Source organism: Montipora capricornis, chromosome 10 (genome assembly GCF_036669925.1).
Source record: "Montipora capricornis isolate CH-2021 chromosome 10, ASM3666992v2, whole genome shotgun sequence".
NCBI classification, from domain to species: Eukaryota; Metazoa; Cnidaria; class Anthozoa; order Scleractinia; family Acroporidae; genus Montipora; species Montipora capricornis.
This window is the reverse complement of record NC_090892.1, coordinates 64,143,710-64,163,709: the sequence shown is the minus strand read 5'-3', so window position 1 is coordinate 64,163,709 and position 20,000 is coordinate 64,143,710. Positions and strand designations below refer to the sequence as shown.

Below are 20,000 nucleotides of genomic sequence, written 5' to 3'. Positions count from 1 at the left end.
CGATAGGAGGTGAAATTGATGTGTATATTGAAAGGTTTCCATTTTAAAGTGTCTTTTTACATCAAGGGTTGATTGATCCTTGAATCTTGTGCCTTTGTATACTATTGTGTCTAGAAACACAGTTTCAGTGTCAGGTATTTCTGCTGTGAATTTAATCGTAGGGCCACCATGTCTGGTTTACTTACGTCCCACAGGTACAAGACATCGTCAATGTAGCATTTCCAAACTGTACGTTTTGAGACAGCTTAGTTTAGAATTTCTGTTTCAGTTTTAGCCAAGAAAATACATGTATTGTCAAAAGAAACTGTTGTCTTGGTTCTCATAAGTTATGGTTCTCATTAATAACCTCCTGTATATAGTTGTAACTTTCTTTCTTCACTGAGATGAAGAATGTGTTGTGCCAAAGGAAAGGACAATTATAGATGTAAGTGACAATCACAACAGCAACATAACTTTCCCGTACTCTGCTCACGATCCAAGGAACTGTGAATATGTGGACACATGTGTGCATATTGACTTAAGCACAAGTGACGTGTGGACTCGTGGAGATGTGGAAGTGTGGACATCTGGGCAAGTGGAGCTTTGGAAGTGTGGACGTGTGGGCATGCGGACCTTTGGAGATGTGGACAATTGGGCATGTGACATGTGGGCATTTTGGACTTTTGGAGGTGCGGACAGGTGGACCTTTGGAAGTCTGGACATCTGGACATGTGGAGCTTTGGAAGTGTGGACATGTGGGCATGCGGACCTTTGGAGGTGTGGACATGTGGGCATGTGGAGCTTTGGAAGTGTGGACATGTGGGTTTGGTGGACCTGAGGAAGTGTGGACATGTGGGCATTTGGACCTTTGGAAGTGTGGACATGTGGACGTGACGAAGATTGGGCCTGTGGATCTGAGGTCCTCAGGAAGTGTGGGCATGTGGACCTGAGGAGATGTGGAATTGTGTGGGCCTGTAGACAGGGGTACCTACAGTGTATTCATTGGTGTGTGCACATGTGATCTGTGGACCTTCAGATGTGTGGACAATACATGCTGTTGACATGTGGGCATATGAACCTGAGGAGATTTGGATTTTAGGACCTGTGTCAGAGGTGGATGTGTCGCCTGTGGATATGTGGACACATGGACGTGTGGGCAAGTGGGCGTGTGGAAATGTAGACGTTTGAACAAGTTGACTTGTGGAAGGGCTCAGGTGAAACTATGATAGAAACATGATGGATATCTTAGTTCCTCTGCTTGGGTTATACAGAAAATATCAGGTCGCTTTATGTGGCTGTGCAACAGTGATAATTTTTCACAATTATGTAGGCATGGTGAAGAGTGGTACAGGATTCGTCGTATCTTGAACATGAAAATGCTGAAACCAACAGTTACTGAAGGATATGTCGAGCCATTGAATGATGTTGCAGCTGATTTGCTCTCTCAAATGAAAGCAACTCGTGATGCTGATGGAATCATTCCAAGCTTGCAAGATGAACTATTCAAGTGGTCTTTGGAATGTAAGTTGGCTCAATTATCTTACAATGTATCATAACATTAGTAGTTTATATTAATACTTGTGGCCATTTAGTGGCTGTTGACACCCAAGTCGAAATAGAGTTGTTACAATTATTAGATTGATTCACATTTCCTTTTGAGATGTAATCCTTGTTTTGTTTTAGTAATTTCTTAGAAATTTATTTTGCCATGAAAATAAGCGATACAAAATCAGGACATTTCGACCTCTCCGAGGTCATTTTCAAGTGCGAGTAAAAGTTTTAGCATAGACATGTAGAAGCTAGTTAAAATATGTGAGAAGGTGCCAAAAATATTGAGAACAATGGTACAATGAAATAACATTCAACTATCCTGAACAATTTCAAGTAATCTAGAATACACAGAACAAAATAACTGAAAGTATGTAAGAAACTGCTAACAATTGACATTTGAAGAAGAAATTAATGTTAATAAGAAAAGTAAATAGAATAATGTAAACGATATTATACTTTATAATACTACATAACTCTTGGCATTGCTTCCTTAGTTTTTGAGCTGCCAATAGCAAAACCAGCAACAAGCAACACACCTGAAATTGACCTGCAGCCACTGTGGTCAAGTCTAATTCCATCCCGAATAGGCCACTTGCACTAAGAGGTCACGTGACCAATGCTTCCCTTAAACAGTGAGTTGTAATCTTGCTGTTGACAAAAATTGACAGAACACATAAAAATTATCGTACACGCGAAATTTGAGAGGAAACGCATTTAAGGGAGATATTTTATGGTACTTTGATTTTTCAACAAAGTAGCATGATTTGTATTGGCCGCCATGTTGGAGGGCATACTCTTGCCCTCCAACATGGCGGCTAAAACTACTTTTTGCTTATATCTTGTTAAATGTTTGATAGTTGAGTTCAGATGTGCCATAAACGCTACCACATCATCTTTTCAACATTTTCCTTGAAGTTCAAGTGCAAAATTTGTGTCAGAAAGCGGTAATTCATAATTTTAAAAAATCAAGTTTTGGTCACGTGACCAGCTACAGACTTTCTCATTTTAAGCAAATGGTGCGGGTTTGAAAAACCAAATCACTATTATTTTGTTTAAGAGATGACCCACTAATAGTGTTTCGAAGGCAAAATCATGTAACTTTCATTTTCATAAAAACGATGTCACATGACCTCTTAGTGCAAGTGGCCTATTGGACTCATTAGCCATCTGCGGCTGCCTGCAGATACTGACTGACATAGACACACTTACCCTCAAACCTACTGGTATCTTTGTAGGGTCCGAAATGGGCAGTCAACTGACGACTAGATAAAAATTTTTAGTCGCCAGATGGCAAATTGTGGTCGCCAAAAATTTTCGCCTAAAAAGGCACGTTTTGAACTTTTTTTATGGATACCAGAAAGCAACGACCGCGCGGTGTTGCGTATGTGTCACGCATTGTTTTTCTCTTTCGAAAGGGGACATTTTGGAGACAAAATGTATCCGACCTCGAATGTAATAAAGAAACCCATCTGCCCCTTAATTTGTTGAAAATTTCAAACGCGGAAACACCAGTCACGTTCTGTGGCACACGAGCCACCATGTCATTACCGTGCCACATTCCTCGCACCAGTCCCTTGCATCTCTTAACTGAGTCGTTGTTTTTTCGCCCGCGATACGCATTTTATGCGAAACCGCAAAAAAAAATGTGGCGGGTTGCAAAGTTTAATATGGAGGTAGTCAACGCGAAAGCTCCTTTCATTTTTATTTCAAAAACATCGACAGGATAAAAAGGAAGACACCTGTTGGCAAACGGCTCTGAACTTAATAGTAGGTCGCCCACTGGCGACCAGTTGTGAAATTTTGGTCACCAGTACTCATGTATGATGTCAAGCCAGGGACTCAAACCCGAATTTTCATTAGTGGATGGGATTAGTGCTCTCTCAAACAATCACCAATACTGTTTCTCTAAAATAGTAATGATTTGAAACCTTACTGTAACTGACGAATGGCCATCTAACAGGCTGCAGGATGCAGGAGCTGAAGCTTGATACATCTACAGACAATAATCTGAGATCATTCCATCTAGTCGATCGGTTGGTGGGGTTAGATTTGAACCAGGATCACCTATGCCATGTTGTTTTAAGCAGGGTTAGCATTAACTAGGTGTCGCGTTGCTCTACAAACAACACAACCCTAAAATTGACAACCAGGGACTTTCCAATCAGTGATGAGGGACCTTAGAATGTGCCTTAGATCTTTAGCTGTTGTGCATGAGAAGCACTAACTGAAAAAAAAAACACACTTGATTCGTATCCTGTGTACACATAGTGTTTTAACCCAGAAGTGTTTTAAAAGGTACAACCACTGAGTTATCTCACAGATATCAAGAGCGTAACAAAGTTTTTTAAAGGAGACAAACAGCAAGATTTGTAAAAATTAAAAAGCGAATGGTGTCATTTGTCCTTCTTAGTTTGAGTGATGAGTTGACTTGGTGGGCCACATTATCGCCAGGATGAATGTAACCAAATCCGATAGGTTATCATGGTTGCTAACCTGGCTCAGCACTTAAACCCACCTCCAAAGAAGACTGCCCACAAGTTTTGGCAATCCAACACAACTCTTAACAAACTTAACTGATTTGAGTGTAATGTGAAGTGCTTAACCTTGTAGAATATCTCAAATTCTACTGTGGTGTTAGTTAAGACTAATAGTTTACATGTTTTCAATTGATATTACAGCAATTGGAACTGTGCTCTTTGAGACACGATTTGGTTCTTTCAGCAAGTCTCCATCAGTAGAAGCTGCCCAGTTCATTGAATCAGCTCGCAAGTTATTCCCACTTTTTTTAAAGGTTTTCCTTATTCCTGCATGGATGGACAAGTTCTACAGGTTGAAGAATGTCCAGGATTTCTATGACCACATGGATGTCCTCTACAGTTTTGGCGAAAGGTGCATTGAGAAAAAGATGAGCAAAATACAAGGGAGACTTGATAAAGGAGACATTCAGGAGGATGATGCTGCAGAGTTCTTGACCTTTCTAATCAGCAGAGAAGACATCAGTTTCAAAGAAATAACGTCAAACTTGATTGAACTCCTTTTCCCTGCAATTGAAACGGTACGTGCTGGTGAGCTTAACTCCAAATTAAACTAGACGCTTTATGAGCGTAAACTGGGTTGCCTATGGTACGACGGCAATGAGTTGGGTGGTATTGAACTGGAGCATTCAAGTTAATGTTTTCAACTGGGGGGCCATTTAGACCATTTGAGGGGTCACCCAGATGTCGTACCGGCAGTGGACCTTTGGCTCACGTGTTCTCACGTTGATTATTTTGTAATGTCCTGTCCCGTTTTGAGGTCTTTTACTTTTTTGTAGCTTTGGTAAGAAATTCGGTTCAAAGACAGCAAAACACGCTTTTGAGTAAAACTCACTCAATCCTTTTTTAAATAGCCTGCAAAAAAACTAACTGCAAATTGCTCTGACGGACGTTTTCCCGACATGTCATGTATGTCTTGCAGTTGCACTTAGCAAACGTTTATTCCACGCACTAAGGAAGGACTGAACATGTTGTTTCCGCTTCGTAATTCCTCTTCTTTTCAGTCTAATCTGATGACAGGTCAATTTTTTTTTCGAATGGTGTATAACATTATTTAGTGGATAAGTCACTATCCTTCCTGAGTATAAAACATTTACTTTCACGATAGCAATTCAATTAAGCCATAACACAGAGAAATGACAACGTGTTAGCCACAGAAATGTAACGCCAACTGCTCTGGTGGGTTCTCATGTTAGTCAATGCAAAACGGCCCGGGATCTCCAGAAGGCAACATAAGACAAGGCAGGAAAGCCGGGAGTAAACAGTAAAAGGCAAGCCAAAAGATACCCTGGATGCAGAGAAATTTTTTTTCAAGGTCGGAGAGAACGCTTCGCAATTTTAAATCAACGGTCGAGGACGAAAAAAAATACCTCTGGTCGCACAACCCCAGAACCTTCTTTCCATGCGTAGAGAGAGCTCAGATTTCTCGTCGCGGTGTTATCGTCAAACCAGTTTTGGCCACCAAGCTGAGACTGCTTCCTACGGGACGCAATGAAGCGCATCATTAACATTCCTGAAATCTGTGATTTCAGCGATGCCTATTCATTTCAACAGCTTTAATAATTTTGGAGTAATCTTAACGATATTGTATTGATTTTAGCTTTGTAAAATTGATTTATTTTTACACCATAGTGACAAAACAGGTCTTTTTCTGACGTTAAAAACTATAGCTACCTATTAAGAACACGACTAAAACTTCCTGTCATCTTTATGAAAACTATTCGGCGCGTATCAAATTTCAACCCGAGTATGCAAATTAGTTGAGCTCGAATATTACACAACACGATGAATCCACAAAGGCTCAAGAAAATCTAAAAAAAAAACCTTTCCAGCGAAACATTTTATTTTAACAAACAACATATTTGGCTCCGCCATAAATAATTCTTGGTTAATAAGAATTAGTCACATTTCCATTTGTTTTTTACCTGACGACTGTGGGGAGTTAGTACAAATAAATATAAAAATAGCCAGACAACGGAAATCACACATCCACTGGATTCCTTCTCTCTCCATATCGAACCAGAAAAAGTTGCCAAAAATTTTCCTTTTTGTTTCAGTGTTGTACATAACAACACGATTTTAGTTAAATACTGGAAGTACAGAAGACTTTAATATGGCTCGACGAAGTCCATTACTCGTCGCTTTCAATTTTCCAGATATTTCCAAATTTGCGGACTAGTAGCAGACGTGAAATAATTTTCGAGTAGAAACTGAGTTTGCAATACATGTTTCGGATGACCAACATCCATCGACAGTTGCGAATACAAATGAACCCCTAGTCGGCGTGATATAAAAGATAGCTAAATAGGAAGTATGAATACTAAATCAAGTCAAGTCACGTAAGTCATTTGACACGGAAAAATTAAAATGAAAGAGTTAAATTGACATGATTAACTTGCTTGTTTAATGAGGGGTTTTCCCAACCTATGATTAAGACCTCCTTGATTTTTAGTTGAACAGGTGTGGAGGCGGTGTCAAGGATTGAAAAGCAATTCTCTGAGCACAAATCTCTGCATGTTTCTGACCCATAAATGTGCTGAAAGATGTGTGAGTTCTTATCGGATGTTAAGTGTTCACGAACATGTGTAGCAAGATGTCGGTTTGTCTCGCCGACATAACAGGCGCTACAGCCTGCACAAGAAAATCTGTAGACCACACGGGATCGTGATAAATTAGAGATAGCATCTTTGGCACTAAATAACTTCTTGATCTTGTATGGGGCATTGTATTTTCTAGTGCCCCTTATTTACGTTGTTGTTTAGTATTCATACTTCCTATTTAGCTGTCTTTTATATCACACCGACTAGCGGTTCGTTTGTGTTCGCAACTGACGATGGATGTTGGTCGTCCAAAACATGTATTGCAAACTCAAAACTGTGTGTTTCTACTTGAAAATTATTCCAAATATTTATTTTTTCACCGCCTGTCTTGTTTATCCAATTGACGTTTCATTCTTGAGCGCCATAAGGGTATATTCTGTTTAAAGATCCACTAAAACGCCATTCGCGTTACAATGACTTCCGACGCCATTTCAGGGTAATTAAATGTCCTCCTGTATCCACCGGATAAGATCTAAGCATTTCTACTACCCCCTCAAACCTACCAAGCATACGCGCAGAAGACTCTACGCACAAAGACACGGATAATAAAAACAAATTGCGATTTTGAGACGGCAATACCACATTATATTGACGACTAGTTGGGAGAAAATATATTCCGTATCGGGCGGAGTCGCGAAGCAAAATCGCAATTAGTTTTGTATCGCGATCCATCATTTATAGGGATAAATAAAACTGTAAACTAATCAACCCGCGCCTGATCGAAATTTCAATTCTCTCTACCTGCGAAACGTATTTGTTTGCGTACGTCAGCAACCCAATTCAGTGCAACGACGTCAGTTTCAACATTAGAACCAATCACAGGCCGCAAAAGTGAGACGGCAATAACACGAAATATTGATGGCTCGCGCATAGGCAAAACTATAAGAAGATCGCGATACCAAAAAAGACACGGACACGGACACGGTCACGGAAAAGAAAAAAAGGAAAATAATAATAATAATAATAATAATAATAATAATAATAATAATAATAATAATAATAATGATAAAACGACTAAATGCCACCCATTTTTCCGATTGATTTGCCATACTGGCAACCCATTTATTACCTTTTTGGATGGAGTATACTGGATTGTGAAGTAGGGGAGAAGTTAATGACTTCAGTTAATCTGACCAGTGTATAAAGATAAGACGTTTTCGAACCTCAGTTGAAACTTAAAGCTTTTAACTAACTTGTAAACTATTTTAAAATGAAAGCTACTGGCAAAAACATGCCACTGTACTTCTACAAATTTCTCCATACCTAAATGGCAAGGTCGCACCCTGTAATGTTAGTAGCCAAAACCAGATAGTTTTTCAAAACACTTAAGATAGACTCGAAAAGCCTCAAGTCTCTAATTTTTACATCATAAATTGGTTCTGCAGACGTCCTTCACTTCTTTGTGGACTTTGTACTTGCTTGCAAGAAACCCAGACGTGCAAAAACAACTTCACGATGAAGTGAGCTCGGTTCTGAAACCAGGGGAACGTGCAACACAAGCAGCATTGCAGAAAATGCCATTCTTGCGAGCGTGTATCAAAGAGACTTTAAGGTATCAGGGCTGTCTCACCAAGACCAGTAGATTCTTATCGAACAGAACACATGCTAGCAAGAAAGTATTTTGTTGTTTTGCATGCAGTTACTCGCCATTCATTGAAAATAAGGTCAGATCTTTTCTTGTGTAAATGATTACCTCTAGCTAACCGAGTGCAAGGGAGAGCTCCGTTTCCCTTTTTTTCCAGTTTAATTTGTCATGGGAGTCATCAATTGAGCTGAAAAAAAAAGTTGGTGAAACTTTAACAATATTTATGTTGCAACTGCGAGGATGATAGCTTCACTTGACTTCGTATCCGCAGTTCAATATATGATTCATTTCATATATCTTTTCATCGTTGATTAATTCATCACGGGAATGTTAGAACCCACAAATGACCAGCTCCCAACGTCAGTGGCTTCATATCTCATTTGGTTAGAGCGTCGTACCGGTATCTCGAATTAACTGGTTCAAAACCCGTTGGAAGTCCTGAATTTTTAAGGCTTCTCTAGTTCGCAATTTTAAAATTGCGTTCATAACGGCGAGTATTATAGCTTCACTTGAAACATAAGCTTACCAATTAAACTTGGTTTCCTGTTAAAAGCATTTTTGTTGTTCCTCCTTTTTTCTCTAGGATGTATCCTGTTGCTTTTGAAAATTCCCGTTTTCTCCAGGAAGAGATCGTTATCCAGGGCTATCGCATACCTCCCAAGGCAAGTCAATTTGATAAGCCGACAAGGCGAACTTGATTGGTTATTACCAGCTAAACGGTCTATGCTTCTTTCCTACCTAGGCTAACCCTATGCCTAACAAAACGAATTGCATCAATAGTACTCGATTGTACGAGCGACCCAGTCGATCAACGCCTTCGCTGTAGCTTAAGATGCACCCGCACAGAGCCCTCGGGGCCAAAACATCACCCAATGGTTATTTGAACGCCAGCGCAGAATAATATTTTTCTTTATCATGACATGTATAAAACGTAAAGAAATGTCACGTGGAATTTTGGTGGATGTTAGCTAATGTTATCTGGTGCAAGGGCGCCCACACTCGCGTCCGCAGAGCCTTCCTTTTTTTTTTGTCACGTCGTTGACCAAGTGACCAAAGAATCGGAGGGATCTGGGGACGAGAATGCCCAAAGCAAAGAAGGTTCGAATGCGTGTTCTATTCTATTTTGTTCACACTACAACATCATCAAAACATCATCCAGACTTGTTTTTCCTCGCGTTTGCGTCTTCGCATACGCTAGCTTCTCTATCCTTACGAATTGACTTTTGTTTGGCAGACAATGATTCGTATGCCGTTGTACGCAATGGGCCGCAATCCCAAGCTGTTTGATGAACCTCAAAAGTACAAACCCGAGCGATGGCTGAGGGATGATACACACAAGTCCCCATATCATTCTTTTTCTTCGCTCCCTTTCGGATTTGGCACTCGAATGTGTATTGGTAAGAAGATGCATATACATTCAATGAGTAGCAATAATTGATAATACGTGAGTATTGAAATTGGACTTGGCCAAGTTATTTGAAAGCAGTGTGAGCGCTATTGTATATTTGAAAGGCGGGTTTTATGCAAAAGAACTGAATGATTCTCCCACTTATAACTGGTTGTCACTTTATAGACACCTGAAAAATCCATTCCCCTTCAACGGGATTCGAACCCATGACCCTCTGCGATGCCCGTGCGATGCTTTACCAACTGAGCTTTGAAAGCCACACAGTTGGGAGCAGCAGCTGGTCAATTATTGGGCTAATGTGTTACGTGAAAGGACTATAAGGAAATGAAAGGGAAATGCAACTATTAGTTGCCATGGTATTTAAACTCGATTAGTGCTAACCTGCAGGGTCCGGTTGTTCGACAGCCTATTGACTTAATCCAGGATTAGCGTAAACGTTTGTTTCATGTTTTCAACTTTTTGGTGAAAGTTTCTTTTTCTTATTTTTGTTTTTCAAGATTGACTTCTTCTAATTCAAAGTTTTGCCGAATATCATCGTTCAACAACATTTGAGAGTAGAGAAAAACTCCTTGGTTTATATTTAATCTGGGATTAGCGTTAATCGGCTTTTGAACAACCGGGACCTTGACTCCTACGAACTGGCAATTCGTTGAATAATACTTTACTTTATTATTGAACAGGGCGCCGAGTGGCCGAGTTAGAAATGCGCCTCTTTCTTTCACAGGTAGGATGATGCAGGAGAATTTTCTATCTATCCATCTATCTGTCTGTCTAACAGACTTCCTTTTGTACCATGTTAATCATCTCTCTTTTTTCACACAGGTGTGTCAGAACTTCTGGGTGGAGTCCTTGAACGAGGTTCAAACAATGATTACCTCACTTTTGGTCCCAGATAAGAAAGTCGAGTTGCGATTTGTGGAGCGATAAATTATGAAGTTCTTTTGTTTTTTCACTTAACAATCGAAGAAGCAGTTATATTAGCTTGGTGTCATTGCGGCAAACATTAAATTGCTTGTGGTAAAACTATCAAAATCCTCACTGAGGCGAATATCACCTGACATCAAGTAGATTTCGTTGATTTTGGTCAAACAGCAAGCAACAACAGCGCTGACGGCAACGAAAACGTCATAAATGTGCATATTCAAAAAGGCAAAAGCAATACCTTTGCACGCCCTGCACGTGAGTTTTTCAGTTTTGTCCATTTCTTTGCCGTCTTCTACAAAACACCGTGAAATAGGTTTTATTAAGAACGTTAGCAATTTTCATTTTCTCCCGTAAATGAAGCGCCGTTCCAACCAGTGTCATTCTTGAGGAACTACCACACCCTTGTCATATTCAAAAGTTTGAACTAATCCCGAATCACTTCGGAACTAATACAACTGCGGTACAACATTTTGAAACAATGACGAGAATTTAAATCTTGCGATGACGTTCTCGTTGCTGTCGACGTCGTCGTTGCTTAAGTTTTCTAATTTCAGCCTGACGACGGTTTGCCGTTCTCTGTAAACGCGACTCTCGTAAATCTCTCTTAATTGGCTTACGTCAGCACTGGAAAGCAAAGGTAGTCTTTCAACCCCGCCTCAGATTGCAAACAATAGGAAGTTCACAGTCAAGATATCTCACGCGTGACCAGTAACTACAAGACTGAAATTAACTTTCGAATTCCACTTTAGAGCTTGCGTGATTTGAATGGAATCTGGAAGATTTTTCTGAAAGTTGCTAAGAAAAAGGAACAATAATTTATCAAACGCTTGAAATAGTTTACAATTTGAAACACCGTTTATTTTATAATAAAACGAAAGTTCATAGCTAACAATTTTCGATATATCAAGGAAAATATCCACGGAAATTCGGAATCTCGAGAACAAAGTTCAAAACTGGCACGCACATTTGAATACTCAGTTTTAATTTTAAAACTACTGGTCATGCGTGACATAGCGTGACTGTGAGACAGCAACGTCAACGAAAAACGCCCCTCTGTAATATAACTTATTATAAAATAATTTTGATAGTACGCGCACTCTCATTGGTCAATAGCAGTGTTTAGATGAGAGTATGTAAAAACGGCTATGACATCACACGAATTTTGCTTGGGTATTGTTGTGAGACGCTCGTTTTGATTGGCTGGTAGGAAAGATGAGCGTGTATCAAGAAAATCTGTTTCAATCAATTAGACGTAAATCTAGCAGAAGTAAAAAACCAGCATTTTCCTTCATTTGTCGAATTATTTTTGAGAAGTATTTTATAAAAGCAATACAGGACTTTTTCCTTGTTTACATAGCCTCATCTTAACACTCTTTGAGTTGGGAGAATTCTCGACAGTTATACAAACCCTCCAAATCGAACTCCTCCTCGTGTTTAGATGAGGCTATATAAACACGGAAAAAGTCCTCTATTGCTTAAAACCCTTTCACTCCCAAGAGTGGCACTTTTAGATTTTACTCTAACGCCAGACGATTTTACTCGTCAATGGGGAACCCCACAGGAGTGAAAGGATAAAGCGTTAACGCAAGTATTTAGGTCGCGATGATTGCGTCACAGTCTTGTTCACCATGCACAATACGGGAGAACTATCCTGTGAATAGTTTCAAGGTAAAAATAGAAAATGAATAAAATTTGGAGAGTTCACGTTTTTTTTTTTTTCTTTTTTTGTGGATTACGGAAAAGAGATGCACGGAAACTCGGGCTGCACGTTCAGCGCGATTCTTATTTTTTAATCAATAATATTCTTGCTCTGTGGCGTTTTCGTTGCCATAGCCTTCATCTTCGCTTAAATTCCCCAATATAACATAGAGTGCAAAATTACTCAATGCTGATTGGCTGATACAGGGGGCATTTTGGTTTACTTTTCGTAATTGCCCTGGGCAAAATTACTTTCATTATTTTCACGTATAAAGTGTTTTTAGCTGGGTTGCTTTACTTGCTTTGGCGTTGTTTGTATCTTTATAATGCCAGTTTGGTTTCTTAAATATCCCGTATCCCCTTAAATATCCCCCCAAATATCCCGTATCCCTATCATTTTTTACCTTAATATCCCGTATCCTGATAACCCCTAATAGGGCCTGGATGTTGCCATGCATTTGCAAGTTTACTAGCATTAATAATGAGATAACCACTCCTTCTGTTTTTACAATAAATAACTTCTAGTTAAATTACAGATTAATATTTCTGGTAATCTCTCGCCATTTTCCGAAGTTTACCCGTATTTGTAGTTCACTGTAATTGGACAATTTGTGTTAACTGTTTGTGCATCCCACGGATACGCCCTTATAGGCGTCTTGTTCAGTCTCGATTTATCCTCTCTTTTCGAATGCCCCATAATACACTTTGTTTGCCAAATTTTGCGTGAACTATTGTTTTCAGATGCTGTTGGAGACATTGCATATTGCCAAGAGCTATTGAAAACAATAGTTTATGCAAAATGTGGGGGGCAAACAAAGTACCAGGAATTAAAGGGAAAGTACGGCCTAGAAAAAGTTTCTCGGAATAGAAAGTTCTTTACCTGTATTGTCATACTTGACCACTCATTTGTGCTTAATGTGTTTAAATAGGCAGCAATAACGCCTCAAAAAATTGAAATGCGCCGTCTTGGTTTTTGTGTATGCAAACGAGGCTATGACGGTAGCAATAGTCAAGGATTTCTCCCGATGACAAGATGTACTTAGGGACGGACCATTAGAAAAGTGATGGGGGGTGGGGAAAAAACCAAAAAAAATTCATGCAAGGGAAAATGCCAAGAAAAAAAATTCGCGCAAAGAAGAAGGTAAAGAAAAAAAAATTCATGCAGAAGGAAGGTCCAATTCTTGGATTTTACATGACGTCACGGCCGCCATGTTGGTGTCCCCAAACAATGAAATGGCGGCCATGTTGGTGTCCCGATCCAATCCTCCGGGAATTGACAGCTATTATTATGCTAACGTCTTCTTTTGTTTTCGTTGAGAAACATGGCTGTTGATCACGTTAGTGAAACCCAAGAATTGTGACTTTTATTTAATAATATTTGCCAGTGTCTGCTAAAAATAATTCTTATTCAAAATATTATTGGGGCCTTACCCCAGGCCCTGCTATATTATTATTAATAAATAAAGACATCTAGTGTACTGAGGTGTTTTCCTCACACTGAATGAAATGACAAATTAAAGGTGACATAAATTAATTCACACTACAATAGCATGTTAAAATGGGGTTGACAGACCTGCACGACTAAAGCTGTGTGCCCATTGTGTTGATAAAAGCCTTTATAGTTTTGCTTAAAACAAGCATGTCTTTAAGCGATTTCCCTTTTCTATAAGAGATCAAGGGAGGTTCCTTGTATATCTCTCTTAGTAGCGGCTGGTTTTGTATTAAATGCCATTTTTCCGTTAAAATATTTTTCAAACATGGCAGTGATGGATGAAATTGTGTCACAAAGGGTAGAATTTTCTTGTGCGCTTTCTGTTTTTTCTGTAAGGGCGTTCTTTCTTTCTGCGAGTTTAACTTCGGAGAGGATTCTTTCCACCAGGTTATTGGGATAACCTCTCGATGTCAGGCGTGTTCTAAAGTTTTTAACGTTCTCCTCAAACATTACTTTAGAAGAGGTTGTCCTCAGGATCCTAAGAGCTTTTTCTTTAACGAAGCCTTTTTTATCTCCTGCTGGGTGGCAACTTTTGTAGTTTGTGTACTGAATTGTTTCAGTAGGTTTTTAATGTGTGCGCACGTCGAGAATCGGTTCTTTCTCGAATCTCTCTCCCTTATAGACCGTTGTGTCCAAGAAAGTTGTTTCTAACTGTGAGACTTCAGCGGCAAACTTTATGGTAGGGTGGTACGAATTTGCTTGCTCAATGAAATGCTCTATTTCTTCTTTGTTTGTATCCCACAAGCAAAATACCTCGTAAATGAACCTTTTCCACGGTAGCATGGATCGATCACAGCATGGTCTATGTCTATCGAAAATTAGCCATTAATGGACAGAGTAAGGGTCACACTAATATAACCTATAGGAATTTTCGAAGTTTTGACCGTGATAAATTTCGTAGCGATGTTGCATCTCAAGATTGGGATCACATAAACAATTCTTCCAATCCAAATGATATGTGGAATGAATGGAAGGAATCCTTTTTGGCTATTGTTAACAAGCACGCTCCATTGAGAACCACTCGTGTTCGCGCGCGGGGTTCCCCATGGATTACTTCTGAGCTTAAAAAACAGATGCACGATCGAGATATTTTGAAACTCAGAGCAATTAGATCAAAAAATCCTAATGATTGGGTTCACTTTAAAAGACAGCGGAACAAAGTCAATAGTGCGACTAGGCTAGCGAAGCAAGTTTATTATCAAAATATGCTAAACGAGCATAAGGGTGATTCCCGCAAAACCTGGCAGATCATCAATGAGCTGTCTTCCCGAAATTTCGTGGAAACGTCTGTGAAACAACTGAATGTAAATGAGCAATCAGTAACAGCTCCAGCAGAAATAGCGCACGAATTTAATCGTTATTTTGCTACCATTGGCCCGAAACTTGCTAGTGATATTCCTTCTTCAGATGGCAACAGCTATCTGAATTATCTCACTAGCACGGATAAGGAGTTTGAGTTCCGCCCAACCTCCACAAATGAAGTATTTTCACTGCTGAATAAACTGAAAAAATCAAAGGCAGTCGGCCTTGACAAAATTTCTTCTCGACTTATTCGTGAATGCGCGGATCTTATTTGCAAACCGCTGTGCTATATTTTCAATCAGTCATTAAATGTAGGTGTGTTCCCAGACGACTGGAAGTGTGCACGGGTCACTCCACTATTCAAACAAGGGGAACGTGATGACCTAAACAATTACCGCCCAATTTCCGTTATCCCGGTTATAGCCAAAGTGTTCGAAAGAATAGTTTATAACCAATTATATGCGTACCTAACAAAGCATAACGTAATATGTAAATGCCAATCTGGTTTTCGCTCTATTCATTCCACCGTTACAGCTTTACTTGGGGCTACGGATACTTGGGCTTACAACATTGACCGAGGAAAAATAAACGCTGTTGTTTTCCTAGACCTAAAAAAAGCTTTTGATACGGTTAATCACGAGATCCTTTTATCTAAATTAAATAATTACGGCATACATGGCATTTCTTACAACTGGTTTAAGTCCTATTTGGACAACCGCACTCAAAAGTGTTCTATTAATGGATCACTTTCTAAAACCTGCTCACTAAGTTGCGGCGTCCCTCAAGGGACTATTTTGGGTCCATTGTTGTTTTTGCTATATACGAATGATCTGCCAAACTGTCTAACGAATTGTATGCCATGGATGTACGCAGATGACACCCACCTAACATATGCGGGTGACAATACAGGCGACATAGAATCAAGACTTAACCATGATCTAGAAAATGTTAAAAAGTGGTTGATAGCAAACAAACTTACCCTGAACATGACAAAAACCGAATTTATGCTGATTGGATCAAGGCAGAGGTTGTATGCTCTCACAAATCCTCCAATTCCCGAGATTAATGGTGCTCCTATCACTCAAGTTTCTGTTGCTAAATCCCTGGGCGTGCTTATTGATAATAATCTTAACTGGAGTAGCCATGTCGATAAACTGACAAAGAAAGTAGCTTCTGGAATTGGAGCCCTCAAACGTATAAGGCATCTCGTTCCTCAGACGACATTGCGCTCTATTTATCACGCTTTACTTCAACCGCACTTTGACTACTGCAATGTCGTCTGGGGAAACTGTGGTATCACGTTACATGACAAATTACAAAAACTGCAAAATAGAGCAGCCAGAGTTTTGACCTTCTCTAATTTTGATGCAAATGCTAGCGAGCTATTCAAAATTTTAGGCTGGAAAAATCTAGTTAGCCAGCAACAAATTGCGCTGGCCACAATGGTCTATAAGTGTCTTCAGGGGCTAGCACCGGAATATCTATGTTCTAAATTTACAAACCGCGAATCTGTTTATAGTTTAAGAGACTCTGAAAGAAAGCTTAATGTTCCGTTTCCACGGACAAATTATTATAGAAACAGCTTCAGCTATAGAGGTGCTACTGTCTGGAATAGCTTACCCCTCAAAGCGAGACAAGCAGAGTCTCTTGGGCTTTTCAAAAATCTGATTAAAGACATATTCTAGTATAAAGCACGGCATTCATGGAAAGCAGCTTTAGAATTAATATAGTATTATTGTAATTGTATTTTATTGTAATCATTTTAAAATTTTACCTTTTGTAATTTAGATTTTAGCATTGTTTGTAATCTTAGCTGTTGATTTTACCGTGCATAAATAATAAATATCATAATAATAAATATCAAGTGGTTTGTTAACGCTATAAAAGTTTTAGTATGCGTTGCACACTATAGTGATTCCTTCCTCCTGTGGGATATTCGTGTACATGCTAGTGACATCCATTGAGACTAGAAAAGCGTTTTTTGGCACCCTAGTGCTCTCAATAAACCTTATGAAATGTGTCGTATCTTTAAGATACGATTCCCTGTATTCGTGCTATTGGCTGAAGTACTTTGTCTACGCCGCTGGGGAATGATGATAGGCGTTCTGTTAGGCCATCACACCCAGATATGATAGGCCTTCCGACTAATGTCGGTTTGTGAATTTTCGTGAGGGTATAGAACACTAGAATTCGAGGCGGATCTGGTGTTTGGTTAAACCATTTAGCCGTCATTTCATCTATGCACCCTGCCTGGCGAAGGGAGTTAATGAGGTGTTTAACTCGCTGGAATGTATCTCCAACCATTGGTTTGTCTAGTGGCTGATAGTTATTTCTATCATCCAGTTGTATCTGTCCCTCAGTACTTTTGTTTTCTCTGTTCATAACGACGGTTGTTGTGCCTTTATCTTCTTTTTTGAGAATAATTTCTTTGTTGTTAATAAGCTCCTTGAGAGCTCGTTGCTCGCCGGGTGGCAGATTATTTTTAGGTTTAACCAGTGGAGTTCCGCAAGCTTTATTTTGACTTCTTCTAAGTAAGTCTCAAGAGCAACTGACCGTTGAATCGGTGGAATCCAACTGGATTTCACGTGAAATGGATGTTGCTCAGTATTTTGGTTATGATAGATATATTGAAGGCGCATCCTTCTGGCAAATTGGTTGAAGTCTGAAATTAGCTGGCGCCTTATCTGGTTTTCTGTCATGACAGGTGTTGGAATGAATTTCAAACCTCGAGAGAGTAAATTGATCTGCTCTGCAGTCAATTGTGTGTCTGAGAGGTTTTTGATGTGTTGCTTGCGTAACTCTATAGTCTCACAAAAACATAGATAATGAATCAAGATTTCACTGTTAAAAAAAGCAATATTTGTCTAAAAAAAAAATTCGTGCAGGGGGTTTCACCTGGAAAAAAAATTCCTGCACAAGCAGTGCGCGAAAAAAAAAATCGTACAATTCGTACAAGCTGAAAATCCCCCACCCCCCCCCCCCCCCATCACTTTTCTAATGGTCCGTCCCTTAATGCTAACAAGCAAACCACAGGCAAGGAGAGCCATACTTTGTAGACTTGAATCTTAATTAAGAGTGTAAATTATATTAATATTGTCTCCACCATCAGAACAGATTTTCCTGGAGCTCGTTAAACAGGGTTTAATATGTGAGTGTTATATGAAGGAGTTTTACGCAGCGAAAGAGAGCTTGCAGTGCCATTCCGCGCTCATTGCTGTGATCCCTGTTACAACTTCAAAACAAACGATAGATTTATAAATTTCCATCGAATGGTAAGAGTAAATCGTTTCAGTAGTGTCTATAAAGCTAACAAAATTTAACTACATTTCAAGTTGTTTATTTTACTGCCTAGAAAAGCGCATAACAGTGAAAGTCGTCAATGTATTGCTTGATTCAGTTTTCTCGCTCCAATGTAATTACATTTTGGAATGGTTGACTGAGATTTCAGTATGAAGCGAACGTTACCAAGACCAATATTCATATACCTGAAGATCCCGCTTGAAGTCCTCCTTTGCAAAATGACAGACCCGAACAGACAATATAGCAGTCAGGTTTTCCGGTTTGAGGAATCCATCCATGTTTTATTTTCGCAGGCAAACTTTCCTTTAAATTTTTATTTTCCGGTGGAATCTTCTGTTTTCTTACTTAAAAGGCATGTGTCTAGTTTCATCCCCCTCGAAAGCGTAAAACACCAACAGCGGTAATTGTTGCCGTGAAAAAGCCTTGCTGTGTGTATTGAGCAACATCTCAAAGTTTCGTCGGCGAAACATATACGTTTGCTGAAGCATCAAAGACGGCTGTCGCAGAAGAAGGAAAATGAAAAAGAAAAGAAGGTGCTCTTGTCGAATGTTTCATGTCGCATGTTCAAGGTTTTTGTCTTGTTTACATTTCTTCTGGCTGATTTTTGCCGCCTGGTTTGATTGACCAGATAATCTACAAGTATTAACCTAAAGTGACTTGAGTTTCTGTCGCACTTATGGCCTAGTACTTGGCCTACTAGCTATTGAACCACAAGACCGTTTACCATAGTTCATCTTACATTTGAATTTCTTGTAGCAGAAAGGTCACACAACATTGAGAAAGTGATCGGGGAACGAAGAAATTGGTAAGGTCAAACACCTTTGTTGACTATTGCTACGTCATAACACGTCATATCCAAGATGGCGCTTTCCAAGTCACGAAAAAGGCAACTTCAAAGCGTTCTCGTCACATTTTTACTGGGAACTGGACAAAACGGCAGTTATTTTCGATTTCCTGAGGAAAACTTTTAGTAATTTAGCGAAACTTTATCTAGACCGTAGTTTCCCTTTAATAATATCGGAGACTGCTTCACTAATGTCATTGCTCTCATTGGATGGAATGTCAGTCCGAAGATGTATTTTTTAATTCCCTGCGGTGACGATAAATTCAACCTCGCGTGTTTTTTCTGAGAAAAAAATAACAGATAAACGTTTGGTCTAAGGAAGTTTTTAAAAATCAATATGGTCAAAACTAGGTATGTAAGATAAATAATGGGTCATGAACTTCGTTGTTTCAATGATCATCTTGAAGTTGCATAGCAACTTTTGCAAACTTGTAAGGCACGTTCAAACAAGTTCAATAAACGAAGAGTGAAAAGAAGTAGAAAAGGTTAGCCTCCCTAAATTTCTAATGATTTGTTGTTGTTTTTTTTTAATTGATTACTTGAGCTGGATATAAAATTACCATTTTTCTTTTTGCGCCTTAAAAGTTCGTCGCTTTTTATTTCTTTGGCTGGTATTGTAGGTTTGATTTCTCATATGAACAGGTTTTAAAAAAGCGGGTTTTTCAACACTACAAAGAAGTGAGTACTACAAACCAGTCTGGTCGTTATATATACTATACATTCCATATCGTTCAACACAATGCATGTGCTCCGAGAAATCAGTAAATGGAGTAACTACGGTTT

General features: G+C 39.3%; 1 protein-coding gene across 1 annotated transcript in view; it reads left to right on the top strand.

The window, feature by feature from the left end:
• The window catches only part of LOC138022233 (cytochrome P450 10-like), a 16,220-nt gene extending 3,935 nt beyond the window's left edge, over positions 1-12,285 (top strand). The window contains exons 2-8 of the mRNA XM_068869287.1: positions 1,310-1,500; positions 4,209-4,585; positions 8,050-8,216; positions 8,833-8,911; positions 9,484-9,646; positions 10,338-10,381; positions 10,480-12,285. Of these exons, the coding sequence (XP_068725388.1) occupies positions 1,310-1,500; positions 4,209-4,585; positions 8,050-8,216; positions 8,833-8,911; positions 9,484-9,646; positions 10,338-10,381; positions 10,480-10,584 (1,126 nt within the window). The 3' untranslated portion in view covers positions 10,585-12,285. The remainder of the gene's footprint in view (positions 1-1,309; positions 1,501-4,208; positions 4,586-8,049; positions 8,217-8,832; positions 8,912-9,483; positions 9,647-10,337; positions 10,382-10,479) is intronic.
• The last annotated feature ends 7,715 nt before the right edge of the window (positions 12,286-20,000 follow it).